At 39.4% G+C, this 16,453-nt stretch overlaps 1 protein-coding gene across 5 annotated transcripts in view; it reads right to left on the bottom strand.

The window, feature by feature from the left end:
* Positions 1–3,788: 3,788 nt before the first annotated feature.
* Positions 3,789–16,453, bottom strand: part of LOC149948132 (vesicular glutamate transporter 1-like) — a 129,125-nt gene continuing 116,460 nt past the window's right edge. For 3 of the 5 annotated variants that reach the window (XM_090173018.1, XM_090173019.1, XM_090173017.1), the window contains exons 11-12: positions 12,375–12,502; positions 3,790–7,306 (exon numbers count right to left, since the gene is read on the bottom strand). In XM_090173018.1, coding sequence (XP_090029144.1) covers positions 6,953–7,306; positions 12,375–12,502 — 482 coding nt within the window. In that variant the 3' untranslated portion in view covers positions 3,790–6,952. Of the gene's footprint in view, positions 7,307–12,374; positions 12,503–16,453 lie in introns of all 5 variants that reach the window. The other 2 variants (XM_090173016.1, XM_090173015.1) reach the window with 1 other exon arrangement.

The following is a 16,453-nucleotide window of genomic DNA, read 5'->3' as shown; positions in this document are numbered from 1 at the left end:
AATTAATATAATTTATAAGTATTTAATTAAATATAAGATTAATATAATTTATAAATATTTAATTAAATGTAAGAATGATAATGCGAACGCAGGACAGACACACAAACACACAGACAGACAGACACGGTACCACAATAACACAAGGAAGCTGTTGCCTCACCCCAGGAAAAGGAATGGAAACTAGCAATGGACGATGAGATGAAAACCTTAAAAGAGCGAAAAGTTACTGAAGTTGTTGAGCTACCCGAGGGAAGGCGAATAGTTGGATGCCGTTGGGTGTATACCATTTAGAGAGATCCAGAAGGCAGAATACTTAGATATAAGGCCCGTATCGTAGCACAGGGCTATTCTCCAATTGAATGGATAGATTATGACTCTACTTTTTCTCCAGTCATTAGTTTCACCCTATAATTCGATTTTTAGTTTCTCTTTTCGTTATGGCATTTGGTTGGGTCCATTGCCATATGGACGTTAAAATGCTTACTTATATGGCAAATTGGATAGAGATATATACACGAAGCAAGTACCTGGCTATGAGACTGGTGATTCAGATACTCATTGTCTTAAATTAATTAAGGCCTTGTATGGCCTCCAACAAAGTGGGCGGCACTGGTATATGGAACTGGATGAAACCTTTCTCGGACTGGGTTTTAAGAAGATCCTTGTGACAAATTGCGTTTATTTTCTACTTCATTATGCCATAGTATTAGTTTACGTTGATGACTTAGTTGTCTTAGCAAGGGAAGCCCGAGGTATTAGATTCAGTCTATCAGCTGTTATTACAGAAATATGACTTAAAAATGTTGGGTCCTCCGCGAAAATTGCTCGGTGTCGAATTTGAAGAAAAGGCCGATGGATCAGTCAGCGATTTGTTTTGCGAACAATACTGTGGAAAATCAGCACTCTAAACATATTGACATCAGATACCATTTTGTTCGTGAGAAGTTAGCTGTTAGCAAAACCTCAACTAATGGGGCATTGTTGTGATGGTCACGCCAATTAATGATATCGTTGTTCAAGTCAGTGAAAGGGCAGTCAAAAAGAATGTTTTCAAGGGTTTCTCTGTTTGATGAACAATTTTTACAATTTTTAGAGTTAATACCTAAATCAGCCAACCTACTCCCCGTTAAAAGAGATCCTGTCCTAGCCTGAAACAGGAGCCACGAACAATAGCTATTATTGTCATAACAGTTTTCTGGTTTTGGTTGCGGTTTTGCCTTATAAATCCTTAAGCTTTTTTTGTTCCGAACCTGACTCTTACATATACTAATTAATGGCGGCGGTACACATTTCGCTAATCGCTATTAACGCAACTAAGCCATGTGTTCTTTATAGGTGGCGGATTTTCACCTTGCTGTAACATTTCCAAACATATGGTCAAGTTGAGCAACTCTTTTGGTCCAAACTACCTCAATGCCGTTTGCTCTAATAAAGTCATAAGTTTGTTTAACATTTCAAACGACTCAAAAATCTTATTTTTCTTCTATATTCCCGGAAGACCATAGTGGACCAGCCCATTTCACCCTGTATATAGCAATATTGGCAGCAATAGTGCCAGCATTTATAAGTGATTTGCCTACATCACGCTGAGCACGCTCCAAGCTTTCAACAGTAGCTTAGCCGAAACATAATACTTCTTTCCCCTAAGTGAGGGCTGGAACTGCTACGTCCTTCCCAAAATGGCTGCCATTTTCGTTGCTGAATTCTGGATAAGCGGACAATTTTATCAGTTTAATCTCTCTACACATACTTTTCAGGGGGAGTAAAAAGTGTGGCCCCAATACTCTGACATCGACGAATAGTTCACGGTGTAGAGTAATTATCTCCACCAGATCAAGCGAATAGTTTAATTTAGCGTAAAAGGTGTACTCCTTTTGTTGCAGAACAGCGGGAAAGGTATCCACCTAGTGTGGCCTTACGAATCCCGTTGGATATAAGTGGTCTGAGTTTAAAAGAAGGACAAGACTTCCATCTTGTACGTACAAACGCGAACGTCCCTCTGAAGGAACAAACTTACTAGGTGGTTGCTATGGTTTTGAGGGCAAGCTTTCCAATAGCAAGGCGGCTCTTCTCCGGCTGAATAGACGGACATCAATCGGTAGTTGTTGGTATTGGAATATTTTTAGACCAATCTCACGTTCCTAATTTGTCATGTGATTTGCCCTCGAAAGGATGAACTTCCGCTTTATATAAATTTAACCGCTAGATTGCGCCAGTAGTATCCGTTTTTCTTGTTGGACGCTTTTTCAGAAGATGTCTTGTCCTTATTTTATTGGCACATGGTATGGGCTAGAAGCAACAAACAAAAAGAGAACGCAGCTAGCCTTTAAACACGCTAACGCAGGGTTGTGTACAAATTTCATTGGACGAACCTTTACGCTATACGTTTTACGGGCGGGGGGGGGGAGACAATTTCGGAATTTTACCCTTCCGACGGCAACAGGCGCTAAAGCATCTAACCAATGAAAAATGTACACAAGAAAATGCACGACTTTTGACCGGTTGCGTTCTCCTTGTGTGGGTTGCTGTGTTTGTTGCTCCTAGGTCTGAGCTAGTTCAAAGCTAATTTCGAACGAGCAGACACCGGTAGGTGACGATACTTCTAAACAAAATTTAAACACATCGGTTTCGTAGAATTTCCGTGGCTGACGCAAAAACATCCGCTAATGCCGTTCTAGCGGCGAGGATATGCAAAACCACACCTGTGACTTTCCGAAAAACGGTTCACACCTAAAAGCCTGAATTTCGATATAGTTTTCCATTTTCTCGTGGCTAGAGCACTATTAGCAAACGAGTTTGCTTTTTAGCTGAGCCGAAATATTACTGTGTGTGACTTGGCAAGCCTGGTCTCGAATAGAAGTTCACTTACCTTCTATGCTATTTTTTTAAGCATCTAAATAGGGTTATTACGCAGCCAACCAATGAATTTTAAAAAACGCGTGACGTCTTACATTCGACGTAGCTTAATCCTCGCCCGTTTGTCGAGCCGCTTTGCAGCACGTTGGCAATGGATCCTTGGACATACAACGCAAATATGGTTTTACCAGGTCTCGAGCCGGGGTTAAATGGGAATTGTCAGTTTGTAACCAAAACCAAAATTTACGAGGTTTTTTTACAGAATGATAGAAAATATATTAATGATTATGTCCCTGAAATTTTAGAGTTATTGGAAAAGTATTTAAAAAGTTACGCTACTCTATCTGCAACCTACATCAAACGGCTTCAAAAATTTCAGAAATCGCGGTTGAACCTACGGGCAGCGCCAAAAGAATGAAGCGGCAAAAATTTGAGAAAGGGCGGCGTGTAAGGCATTTTAAAAACACGATAAACTACAATCTACGAATATAACTCGGTTAAAAAGCCAAAGAGAATGTCGTAGCAGACGATAGTTCCGACCGAAAAACGATAAAACATGGGAAAATAATTTTTCATTCACGAGATGGCGCTGCGGGTAGGTTCAACCAAGCGGTTCTGAGATTCTCGAGTCGGGGGGGATAAAACACGAAATTCGGTTGCTTATAATAAATCAAATACTGGAAATATTAACACGAAATATTTTGTAAAACCATTTTCGGACGTCCTCTATCCATTTAAATGGTTTTTAACCAATTTTAGGGTGGTGACAATTCCCCTTTAAATTTTATAGTTTTTCGGGTCTCGTGAAGATTTTTTGCTTTTAAATTTTAGAGCTTTAACAACTGGCAAAAATTAATAAAACCATAACTTTTTTGATCTAAACTATATATTTATTTTTTAAATCAATTTAACAGATGAATAAATGAAACATTTTATTGTTATATAAATTAAAATGCGTCGCGCTATAATTTGTGTAAAATAATTTTGGTATGGCAACCAACACTTGTAACAGCAATATTTCTTTCATTTTTAAACCAACTCTTGATATGTCACTTAAAATTTACTGTAAACGATTTCTAGTGGGCAAGGGCTCCGAAAACCGACGTTGTCGTTTTTCCAAATTAGTAATATTTTTTAAAACACTTCTCTATTTTTACAGTACTTAGATATATGAGACCGTATCTTTGAAACATTCTTCACGAATTTTGGTCACTTAATGATGGCATAATATGATTCGTTTGCGGAGCCCTTACCATCAAAATACATTGATTTTACTCCATTTGGTTTTGTGCACAGTTCTATTGTAATTATTTGACATATTTAGTTGGTATTTTACTGCTCTTAAGTTTAGTGGGAGATTAATGTTTTTTTCAACAGTTATTTGATTTTCATTTCCACCATAGACATTTAAAATTTTAAAGAAAATTTAACACCAAGCTTACAATCTGTTAATTTTGTAAAGTAAAATTACAGGACATGTCCTAAACATGATTTATTACACAGTTTAAACTATGTTTTTAAAACCCCCTATTAGTGATATATAGTAGCGATTAAAATGTAGAAATTATAGCACATCTTTTTGATAAAATAATATTTAACTCCCCCAAAAATAATTTCGGATAATATCTACGGAAAAAGAAATATAATTTGCGTTTGAAACCAAAAAGAGATGGCGCCCTTGTTTCACTCGTTAACTAAAATGTGGCTATGTCGTGGAAATATTTCTTTCTAGTCTATCTTTCTTACGAATGGTTTTGACTTTCTTTGATGGAGCGGACGATAAGAAGCGGGGCCATCTATCTGCTAACATTTTATCTCCTCTTTAATCGTAACTTTTTCCGTATGTGTTATCCGAATCACCGAGATTTGACTGAAAGAATCTGTTAATAACCTATAATCTGACTTTACCAATTTATATATTCCGGCTTATAAAAATATCATACTTTCAATAATTTAATAAAAATTACAATATTTATAATTTTTTTTAAAAAGAAATTAAGTAATCTTTACCTGTGTCTATATATTATATTTAAAAGAACTCGCCTGTTCTTGGGTCCCGAAAACGTAATTATTTAATAACATTTATAACTTTTTTGTCTTTAATCGCAACACTGTTGATACAACGTTTTGGCTTTAAATTTTGTATTTTTTTTAATATATGTTATATTTAATTTTTGGCCACACCAATTAAGTGAAAACATTTTATCTACATATTTTTCTACAATAATATTTTCGGGATTTTGTTTTATATAAACGTTTCTAACTTATAACATTTATATATTAATATTTGGGTAGTATTATAATTTTGTTTAGTAAAATAACAAATAAGCACAAAAACCTGACATATTACACGTTTTGGTTTTTTTCTTTAAATTTATAATAACATTGTTTCGGAACATTACAACATCACAGACCCAAGTTTCAAAAAATGGCCATAGATGGCGTCACAGGCACTAAGGAACCATCCATTTTTAAAAATCCCGCAGCGCCGAATGCGCCTCTAATGTTTATTATTGACATTAAGGAATTTTCTTTTGCCTTAGTCGGGTACAGCTACATTTTAATATTCTAAATTTGACATTACGTGGACTGATTTCGGTTTTCACTCGACTTCCGCGATTAATTCGTCATTAAAACTCTCAGTATATAACGATAAATAATATTAAAATTAATGAAAAATAATGTTTTTATACAATGAAGCTATTTGCGATATTTGATAATGACAAAGATGACTATTGCTTGTTTAAATATCCTATTAAAACGATGGCGATTTTACGTAGAGCGAAGGCAACACTGCGGAAATTGAAAATATTATTTTTGAGAGATGGCGCTGTTACCTTGTTACAATAATTTTTGTCATTCGTTCTTCGCTTTAGTCCGTCGTCTGCTCTACCGGTCCGATTTAGTTTTATCAGCCGCGAGGTATTTAGATACAATAATTATTACAGTTCCGATTTTCGTTCTTTCCCTGTACGTAATATTCGATTTCTTAACTTTTAAATTAATCCTATGAAAAATATTGCTCTAACTACAGTTTTTTTTCCAGTATTTCTGTCATGATCAAAAACCGCGATTGAATCTAGTACACATAAAACGTTATAAAAATGGAATGTTATCAAAGAAAACATGTCCTTTTACAAGGTGATTTTTGAAACATTTCACAACATGATTTTTTAATCTCTGAATTATGTCAATGTGAGGCTAATATAAGTAGCACCAATAATGGTTCATTTTTTCCTCTTTTTTTGTTAATACTTCAAATATGTTTCCAACAATTCATATACGTTTTACATTATATATTTTTTAAATAATTTTTAATTTACACACACCAAATTTGTTTTTTTTTTAAATTACGAGTACAAGTTTTTTAATGAAATTTTTTAAAATTAAAATCTCTATGAAAATCACAATAGACTGCCACCTAACCCTCTGACATTTTTTTGTCATTTTTATAATAAATAGGCCTAAACTCGCTTTTTAGGACCTTTGCAATATTGCTTTTGAAACAATGGTATTTTTTTTTTTCAATTTTCGCGAGGAGGGAGGGAGAAATGAAGATGGTTTCAACGGCCAGTGACGCGCCTCCCACTGGCTCTTGGCCCTCTAGAAACGTATATGATTGGTCAATACGCGGCGGACTCTAACGCGGACACTTCCTTAGAACGGTACAAGGTAACCTCGAAGAACTGTAAGCCTTTCGCAAGGTGACCTTGAATGACCTTGAACTCCTATATAATTTACCTACGTAAACGTTTATATAGTGCATTTAATATTTGACTAGGAACGACTAAGAGTTTTATCGTTTTTTTTTCGTTTATAAAATGATTTTAATAAAAAATACGGTAACTACCCTTTCAAAAAAACCGATTTGATTTTGCCGAGGGAGTGGCGAAACGCCACGAGACTTACGAGAAGGTTATCGGTTACGCCTCTAGGGGCGGGCCCTTCGCTCGTAAATGTAAATGCTAAACGGGAGTGATTGGTCTATCGTCGTTTTCACCTCCCTCCCACCAAACCCGCCCAGCGATCATTCTATTTTTATTATTATTATTATATATATTTTTCTCTCTAGCGTTTACCGATACAAAACTTGATCTCAGAATTCTCGTTCTTCGATGCCCCCGTGCATATATCTGTCCGTGGGGGGTGATTGTACGTATTCTTGTCGCGTTCCGAAGACGGGGGGCGGGGCGTCCTCAGTGGCGCCGTAGCTTGGCTGTTTTGTGGCGGACATGGGGGCGTTCACCTCCTGAGACGCTTCGTTAGCGATCGCCGTGGTGGCGCCCTCTTTGAAGGCGTTCTCCAGCGGGTTCCAAGACGGGCCCTCCTCTTCTCCCGGCGGCTCCGCCCACGGCTGCTTGTCTCCTGACGCGAACAGCGCGTAGAACACCACCCCCGTGAAGTGGATGATGCTGGCGATCAGAAACACGGTTTGCCATTCGTCCACGCTCTAAGACCAAAAAATAAACCAACCCGTATTTATAACTCGTTGTGATACAGTGTTCCAAAGTGGTAAATGTCAGAAATAATGTGGCAAAAAGTGCTAAATACCGACATGGCGAATAGTACTTTTACTGGCTAATCTGCCAAAATTTAATAAAAATAAAAAAACATACTAAAGAAAAATATATTTGTGCTATTTTAGACAAATATACTGGATAAGTTGCCAGGTTTTGGGCTAGAAACTCAATTATAGCCCAATCTAGTTATTTCTTTTGGCTATTTTGCAACGATTTTTCCTGAGTTTGAATTCGTCTGCTATATATCTTTAAGGTGTTTTTAATGGTTATTTGTGAAATGTAAGTGATCCTACATATCTGAAAGATATTATTTACATCATTTAAATGCATTTACTGATTATTAGTCACTATTTGCCACTTTTTGCCATATTTACCACTTATTGTAACTGACATGGACAAAAACAACGACGTCAGAGAAACATTTATAATTATTATAATTAGACAACTTATACTCTACTTACAGTTAGTAGACCTAAATTATATATCCTACATAAAATGTATTGTTAAAAATTATTATAATTTACGAACGAGCTAATCACGCGAGGGGTACTTTTAGGTCCCGCCTTTTGGGTCAAAATGTAGCTTAAGCATCTTGTTTTTATTTCGACGCTAGCGACATCTGTTGAAAAAAGAGCTAATTCACGTCGAGCAGTGTTGTATACAAATTTCATTGGCCGAGCCTTTTCGCTAAACGTTTTACGCAGGGCCGTGCTTAGGGGGTGGCGAGCCGGGCGGTCGCCCATGGCCGCTAAAATTTTACCATAGGGACGTATATACCGGAGGGCCGCTACAGTCACATTGTGTCAGTTTCGCCCATGCATTTCGCCCGGGGCCGCAAGACCTCTAAGCACGGCCCTGGTTTTACGGGTGGGAGGGAAGACAATTTCCGAAATTTCCCCTTCCGATGGCAGCAGGCGCTAAAGCGTCTAACCAATGAAAAATGTACGCAAGAAAATAGACGACTGTTGACGAGTTGCGTTCTCCTTGTGTGAGGTGCTGTGTTTGTTGCTCCTAGGTTTCACTATCAGAAACTCATTTTTATTCTTATTTATTTGATTCCTACATTAGCGCGATGGACCGCGATTTCGAGCCTTCTTTACGCCTACATTTTTTCAATATTTCATTTAATATGGTTGATGTTTATCTCATACTGCAGACGCGTCTAGTCTAGACCATTAAGGGCGGTTTCTGAAACTCAGTATTCAAAGCGGCGCTCGCTAGAAACACCGCCATCTATCGATCTGTGTGGAAACAGGTTATTTCTATCGAATAGAAATAGTCACTTCCGCTAGAATGACTTTCCTTCCCGTTTCGAGACTAGTTCCCCCCTGCTTTTCTTTGCGAATCCATTCTTTGGTGTGTCCCCCCCCCTACCGTCCCTTAAAAGGGTCTATTCTCAGCGCCATTCGCGGTTCAACCCAGCTCCCATCAATTTTTTTTACTTAAATTTTGCCCAACCATTCATCCCTTCGCGAGCCTTATCTAAGTTATCTGCTAAACTCGACGAACCTATATGCCGCCGCCATCCAAAATAACTTCCTTATTTCCAGGATTCACTCTAAAACCCAGACCGAGGCTTAACGCGATTCTACGAGACTACGACTTCGACCCTGTATTTAGTGATATATTCCCAAATATTAACCCGTTAATTACCCTCAAAAAGGACAAAACATAAACTGGGATGAACGTTCCCGTTTGTCTACCCAAAATGAACGTTAATTCTATGAAGAGTCCTTTTAAAAGCTCGTTAACGAAATTATGCAAACGCGCGTTTCGGAAATGTACGGTAATTGCTAAACGGGCTTAGGCGAAATCTCACTTGTGTAAAAGACTGAAATTGGCGATAGAACCGGAGATAATTCCGCGAAATCTAAACGCTGATGAATGCCGAAATGGTTCGTTTTACGACTTCCAGCGTTTATTTCTAAACTTAACTCGAGTGGCGAGTCACAACCCGACTGACCGGATCTCGCAAACTTTACCATCTCCTCGCTTCCCGTACAACTGTAAAGCCATAAGTCGAGGTGGAACTTTCCGATTTTTTTTTAGTACGAGGGCTACTTCCCGGCGGTTTTAATAGATGGCGTCAGTGAGCCCTTTTGTATATGAAATTCGGAATCTGTCTTCCCTCTTTAACGCGTTTCCCTTCGCAGCGTCAGATATTTCCATTTAGGTAATGGAGTAAGCGCTCGAGACAGCGGCTATTGTGACAGTAGCGGAGCGGGCCAGTCTGCTATTAGAAGAAGCCGTTTCGAGTCGCTTCGGGCTAAAGAAGCACTATGTTTGATAGTCTTTTCTAAAAGCTTTGGCCGGCGCGACCCTCCTAAGCCTCGGAGTCGTTTCTCTCTCCCTTTCTATAGAGCTCTTTTAAAAGGCCGCCAGCAATCGGCCAGATTGGCACGCCGCCGGAAGACGTATCGTTCCTAACGCCCCCCCACTTCTACGCCTTTTTTACCCCTTTGTAGAAAATGACGTCAGACGCGTTATTTTGCCGAGGCTTAGCGCGATGTTTTGGTGCGATTTTCCAAATCCCTTCCTACTTCTTTTTCGTTCGTCACTAAAACTATTTTTAGAAGGCTCCTTTTTGTCAATGGACGCCCATTCATTTGCATTTTTCTAGAAGGAAACTTTCTTTGGAGAAGTTTGCTAATTAATGATCTTGTAGCCTTGGCGGCTCCGTTAACTTGGCTCGCCATAGTAACAAAATTAAATAAAAAATATCAGATAATATGGCACCCATTTTGCACCATTATGCACCACAAACTAAAATTTTTGCACCAAACCGGTTTAAGAGAAAATTAAATTTGAAACTCGGCGGGCCAAGTTAACGCTGGTACGCCACTTTTTTAGTTTCGAATTCTAATGTTCCCTATTGTATGGCACATATTTTGCACCATTCGGCACCACCATTTTTAAATTTTGCACCAAACCGGTTCAGGTGATGTAGGACTTCGAAGAACGGCGGGCCAAGTTAACGGCAGTTCGCCATGACCTTATTTCAAGAAACCAAATAGCCCATCGTGTTGTAAATATTGTGCACCATTTAGCACCAGTTTTTAAATTTTGCACCAAACCGGTTTAGGCGAAAATTGAGTTTGAAACCCGGCGGGCCAAGTTAACGATGGGCTATTTGGTTTCTTGAAATAAGGTCATGGCGAACTGCCGTTAACTTGGCCCGCCGGTCTTCGAAGTCCTACATCACCTGAACTGGTTTGGTGCAAAATTTAAAAATGGTGGTGCCGAATGGTGCAAAATATGTGCCATACAATAGGGAACATTAGAATTCGAAACTAAAAAAGTGGCGTACCAGCGTTAACTTGGCCCGCCGAGTTTCAAATTTAATTTTCTCTTAAACCGGTTTGGTGCAAAAATTTTAGTTTGTGGTGCATAATGGTGCAAAATGGGTGCCATATTATCTGATATTTTTTATTTAATTTTGTTACAATGGCGTGCCAAGTTAACGGAGCCTTAGTGGGCGACTGAACCTGTATTTCTCGAGTGGCGCCACCGTCTCGCTCTGGCCGAAATCCCGATCGAACTCCATTTATTTAAAGGGCGGTAATGCAGTTTTAAATTTGTCACGCCTATACCATGGACCAAGAATTGAAGGGGACTAACTTTTCCCGATATTTCGACACGGCCTAAATCGGAAGGGTTACTGAGGTACATCAGCTGCTTTGAAGCGCCTCAAGAATTCTGCTCAACTATCACTGCGAGTTGGGGCTTAGGAGACAGTACGTGCGAGAAAGTTAGGTTAGGCTTAGTTAATTAAATTGTTTAAGTTAAGAAATTAAACGGATTCCAATAAATTTGATTAAAAACCTCAGTCATACGCGGCTTACTGGTTATTTTTACTTAACACAATGATTAATTACCATACTTAAACTTTTAAAGGCCCAATTTCAAAAATAAAAGGTCAAAAACTTACTAAGCCTAATCATTTAACCGCCAACAACGGTGCCATTTTGTTGACATTGAACCATGATCATATGACCATGATTGAACGTGAACGCTCGATCTTCTCTATGAAACTACGCCGGAAATCGACTTCAGCGACGTCAAGTTTGTCCACATTGAACTAAAATTACCCGTGATTTTCCTATTCCCAGTATTAACGCGTGCACCGTGAGTCCCTTTACATTCTTGGTCCATGCCTTAACTCAAGGGTGCCCAAATTTACAATTTAAAAGACCACTATTTTGAAGATAAAAATCGCCATTTTAAAGGTTGAATAGCCTTGTTTATAGTAGTTAGTTTATTGAAGATCGAAATAAACGTTTTGAAGATCGAGATAGCCATTTTGAAGGTCGAGATAGCCCATTTCAAGATCTAAATAATCCCTTTGGGCACCCTCGTTTTAACAAGTCGTAAGTCTCATGGAAAAGGGACCTATATGCGCTTTGATAGAAACCAAATAAGACAGGGTGTTTCAAAAGGTTATGCAAAAATGCGAAGGAGTTGTAGGGGGTGAGTTGAGAAGTATGCTTGTTTTTTTCTCCATATTCCTACGATGAGTTAAAAGAGCGCCAGAGAGCTTCAAAGAGTGGCGTACTAGCCCCTGGAAGTAGGCTGCAACAAGCAGCAAGGACTTTAAATACTGTTTAAGTTTACTTTTTACGATGGTTACCTCGATTTGTTTACAAAGTCCTTTTTTACCTATCACACGAACCCAAACCTTAATGTTCGCGTTTCCCTGCTGCTTGGTTTCGCGCTTGTTGCAGCCTACTTCCAGGGGCTAGTAGGCCACACTTTGAAGCTCTCTGGCGCTCTTTTAACTCATCGTAGGAAAATGAGAAACAAACAGGCATACTTCTCAACTCACCCCCTACAACTCCTTCAAATATTTGCATAACCTTTTGAAACACCCTATAGATGAGTTTAAGTCAGAGACGTACGATTTTCGTCTCGTTTTCGATAGTATAAAATATTAAGGTTTATTTGTAACATATAGATATTTTTTTGTACACGGTACAAGAGTAGTGTACCACATTAATTTACCTTATTCGTGGTGAGTTTCTCCACAACGATGGGACAGATCATCCCGGAAAGCGTTCCGAAGCCGTTGGAAAGACCCATGAGTATACTGGCGTATCGCGGAGCAATATCCAAGTGGTTCACGTTGAAACCTGCACATACAACGCAACATATCCGTTATATATTTATAAACACACACACTGAACATCCGTTCTATTTCTAATAAACGAAATTATGCAAATGGGGCGACTAAAAACGAATGAAAACCGTCCCCCCTCCCGGCCCATTTCTGCTTTAATGAAATTCGTATTACCGCCTCGAAACTTTCCCGGTAGGGGGCGGCCCGCGTCGTTGGAAAGGGCCTTTTTTCGCAGTCTCAGCGGAATATGGCCCTCTCCCCTCTCACCGTATTTAGCCTCGCGTATTATGCCGGAACTCAATATACGGATATTAACGGCTCCCTCTTGTGGGCCAAATAGGAATTTCGCACTCCTCCTTTCATATACACGTGTGCGGAGGGGGCTCGAGGACCCAACTTTCGTGTATAAAACTTGGCTTTGATACATAGGTGATCTATACGGGTGGACTTCCCGATTCCTGGAGAAATGCATTACCGTTGGAATATTATTTCCAGTGATTTTGCAGACACCTTTGACAAGGAGCAACTTTAACACGCCAATCTAATCTTAAAGGGAATATAACCTCTGGTATTTGGTGTGGAACACCAACGTTTGCAGCTCCATAAATATTGTTTTGCAGGTTATATTCCCTTTAAAAGGCGATCTACTCATTTTTTTAAAGACTCCAAAATGATTATTTCAGAAATTCAAAGGGGTCTAAAATTGTAGGCTTCTCCCTGAACACCACTGTATTGAAAGTGGAACACCTTTACAGGCGTTAGTAGGCCAAAATTAGGCCAAATTTATTTATCGTTCCAAATGATTTAAATTTTCTTTTAAAACTACTTTTGAATAGATTAAATGAAAACTACACTATTATGATTCTCCAGTTTTGAAATTTATAATTTTCTTTTACTTTTATTTTATGCTCCATTAAAGTATTTCGTAGTTTATTAAAATGTCAGTTAATTTTATTACTTTGAAGTTGAAATTTATACAACGGGTGAAAACGGTTAAACTTTAAATAATGAAATTTCTTTAAAAAAAAAATAAATATCTTTAAATTTACGTGACGCGGTTAGAAGTAAAATGAATAAAAAATTGGATAGCTATAAAAATGACCATATATAATTCATTCTTTCAGCTAAACGTAAAGAGAAGTTTTGTACGAAGGAAGTAAGCTGATGCATTTTTCATCGCGTCTTCGGGTATAACTAGGCACTGTTGTTTTTCTTTTAGAGGGACTCTGCCCCCTCCCCTCCCCCTCCTCTATCGCTAGTGAGTCACCGACACACACAGAGAGGGCGCTCTGTACCGAATAAACCCCTGAATAAGTGATATTGCTATTAAAAGAAGGAACTCCGGCATTGAAAGCGGCGCTCCGTGTAGTAAACCACCCTCATCGCGGGGGGGAGTTTATGGTGGTATCAACCCCCGGTGTCATCCTAAGAACAGCTTCATGGCCTTGTTAAGAGCGGGGAAGAAGATCAGGGGGGGGGTGACAATGTCGCTCTTCGCTCGCTCCCCCCCTCCCCTTCGCCAATGTTTCTATCATAAAATATTCATTTAGCAAAGTTTCGACTTCGTCACAGAAGAAATCCGAGTATAAAATAATAATTTGATCTCTCTACTTTCGGGTGATGTTTTCCTTGGGGATAAATACTTCGGGGGATATTCTGAATATAGCTACATTCTGCCTTATAACGTATTTCCTTTGACGTATTTATAAATCTGATTATACGGTTTACAATTTTTTACCGTTTGTGCAGCAGTTACCGAATAGTTATTTAAAATCTATTTTCGTATGGTTCTAATTTATTCAAAAGTCGGAAACACCTTTAGTTCACTTTCTTTGAGGGTTTGTTTAGTCGTAAGTCGTTTATTTATCAATGGAATTTAAACACCATTTTTTGAGGACTTTGTGTAAACGGGATTTCAAATTACAAAAAATATTTTGGTAATCCAAAAACAGTGGCATATTCTTGAATTTGGGTAATAATAATTAGTTAGCGAAAACCTCGTTAACTAGTGCCACAAACTGGGCTCGAACACAATTCCAGTTTTAGCGATGCGAAGGTGCTAACCAATACGACATCCCACCCTTAGTTTACTCTCAATTGAAATTCACTGCATGGGATTTCAGGATTTCCAAGTTGATTTTTAAATTTCTAAAGTCTACGAATGCCCGTTCTTTTTTTTTGAAACTTTATTTTGAAAAGTCCAAAGAATCCCGGTTTAGATTCAATTGGTTCAAGTAGAAGTGTTTAGGTAAAAAAAAACGTTAATTTAGATTATGAAGAATACACGAACTGAACCTAATTTTTCATCAAAGCTTTCCAATATAAAGTTTCATAAATAATCAACTACAATATCAATTTAGACATTTACTATAATAATCGGGCTTCATTTATACGGAATGTATACTTTGAAAATATACTACGAGTAATATGATCCTTTAGTTACGCTATATAGTTTCCAATATAAAAGTAATTTTTGCGGAATTTAGGGGTGACCTGTTCGCCTATTGTTATTAGGTGGCAGTCGATACCAATAAAGAACCCGAGAGAAGCGGAGGGAGGGGGGGGGGCGTTATGGTAGCGACTTCATCAAAATCTCCGCGTGACGCGAGGGGGAGAAGCCCAACACGGGGCGTTTTGCTTACAAGGACAGAACTGACAGATGTAGAGGGTGCTCTGGCGGGGGGTGACGGGTGACACCCTCAAAGTAGGATGTTATCTGTCGATAGGTCTCATTCGTGGCTAAAACGAAGCAACCCCCATCGCGGCCCCCTCCCTGGGGCAAAAAGGGGGCATAACCGAATCTGCCGGACCACTACGGGCTGGCGAAAGTGATTGCCTCCCTTATGTGTCAGCATTGTCAAAGGCGCGTCGCTCGATTCTCACTTCCGGCCTTTTAAGAAGGGCCCCCGCTTTCCAGCCGCGATGCCAAGTTGGCTCGTCGCGGAAAAGAGCAATCCCGGTATGGAATATAAGAGCGTCGATCGGCTTGTAACGCGAGACGGTCGTCGTGACCGCAACCTGGAATCTCCATCGTAGGCGGCGGACGAGGTACGGTTTGCGAGGCGCGACGCTAGTTTCTCTCCTCGCCTTTGATGGCGGCGGAGAATGTTGATCGCGAGACGCGATAGCCGCGGGTTCCCGACCTCTCCATTTCCTTTCTCCATTCTCTCTCTGTCGGCGGCGCGTGGCTCCCTGCTCGGAATTGCTCCTGACGGTTACTTTCTCTGCCTGGCGCCTCTTACATTCATCTAATGGATGACGTCACAGAATGGGATGACTGTTTTTAAAAGGGAAGGCCAAGCTTTTATCGCCCTATTTCATCGCGGATGGGGCCCCCTCCCCTTTCCCCCACCAAAAAGGTCTTTTACAATCATTTTCCCGCGATTGCAATCGCTCTCTGTTTTTAGCTTAATTGAAATCTCTCCCGAGGGGGGGGGGGGGGGGACTGCAGCTGCTCTAGTTGTATACTCTTAATAATTGTTGTAGGGGTTATCACGGCAGGTGGAGTCATTTTTACTATTAGTTGTTAGGATTATATTCATAATATTCGAAATAATTTCCTCGATAATTACGAGTATGATGTTAGAATTGATGTTTCAATAAATCATCCTACCAGGAAATCGCCAAGAAGTAATATTTCCCAGAGCCAGGACCTGAATGTCACTGTTTATATAGTTCTTGTTAAAATAATGACAATTTTTCACCTTTACGGCAGCTAGAAGCAACCTGTCAAAAGTCGTGCCTTTTCTGGTGTACATTTTTTATTGATTAGACGATTTAGCTCCTGCTGTCGTGGGAAGGGGAAAATTCGCAAATTGTCTTCATCCCTGCCCGTAAAACGTGCAGCGTAAAGGCTCGTCCAATGAAATTTGTACGCAACAGTGCGTTAGCGTGTTTAAAGGCTAGCTGCGTTCTCCTTGTGTTTGTTGCTCCTTGACGGCAACAACAAGCGTTCCCTTTTAAG

The sequence above is a fragment of the Leiobunum rupestre genome, chromosome 4, assembly GCF_980474605.1.
Source record: "Leiobunum rupestre chromosome 4, qqLeiRupe1.1.hap1, whole genome shotgun sequence".
In the NCBI taxonomy this organism is placed as follows: domain Eukaryota; kingdom Metazoa; phylum Arthropoda; class Arachnida; order Opiliones; family Sclerosomatidae; genus Leiobunum; species Leiobunum rupestre.
Note: the sequence above shows the minus strand (reverse complement) of the source record. Positions and strands in the feature narration are given on the sequence as shown.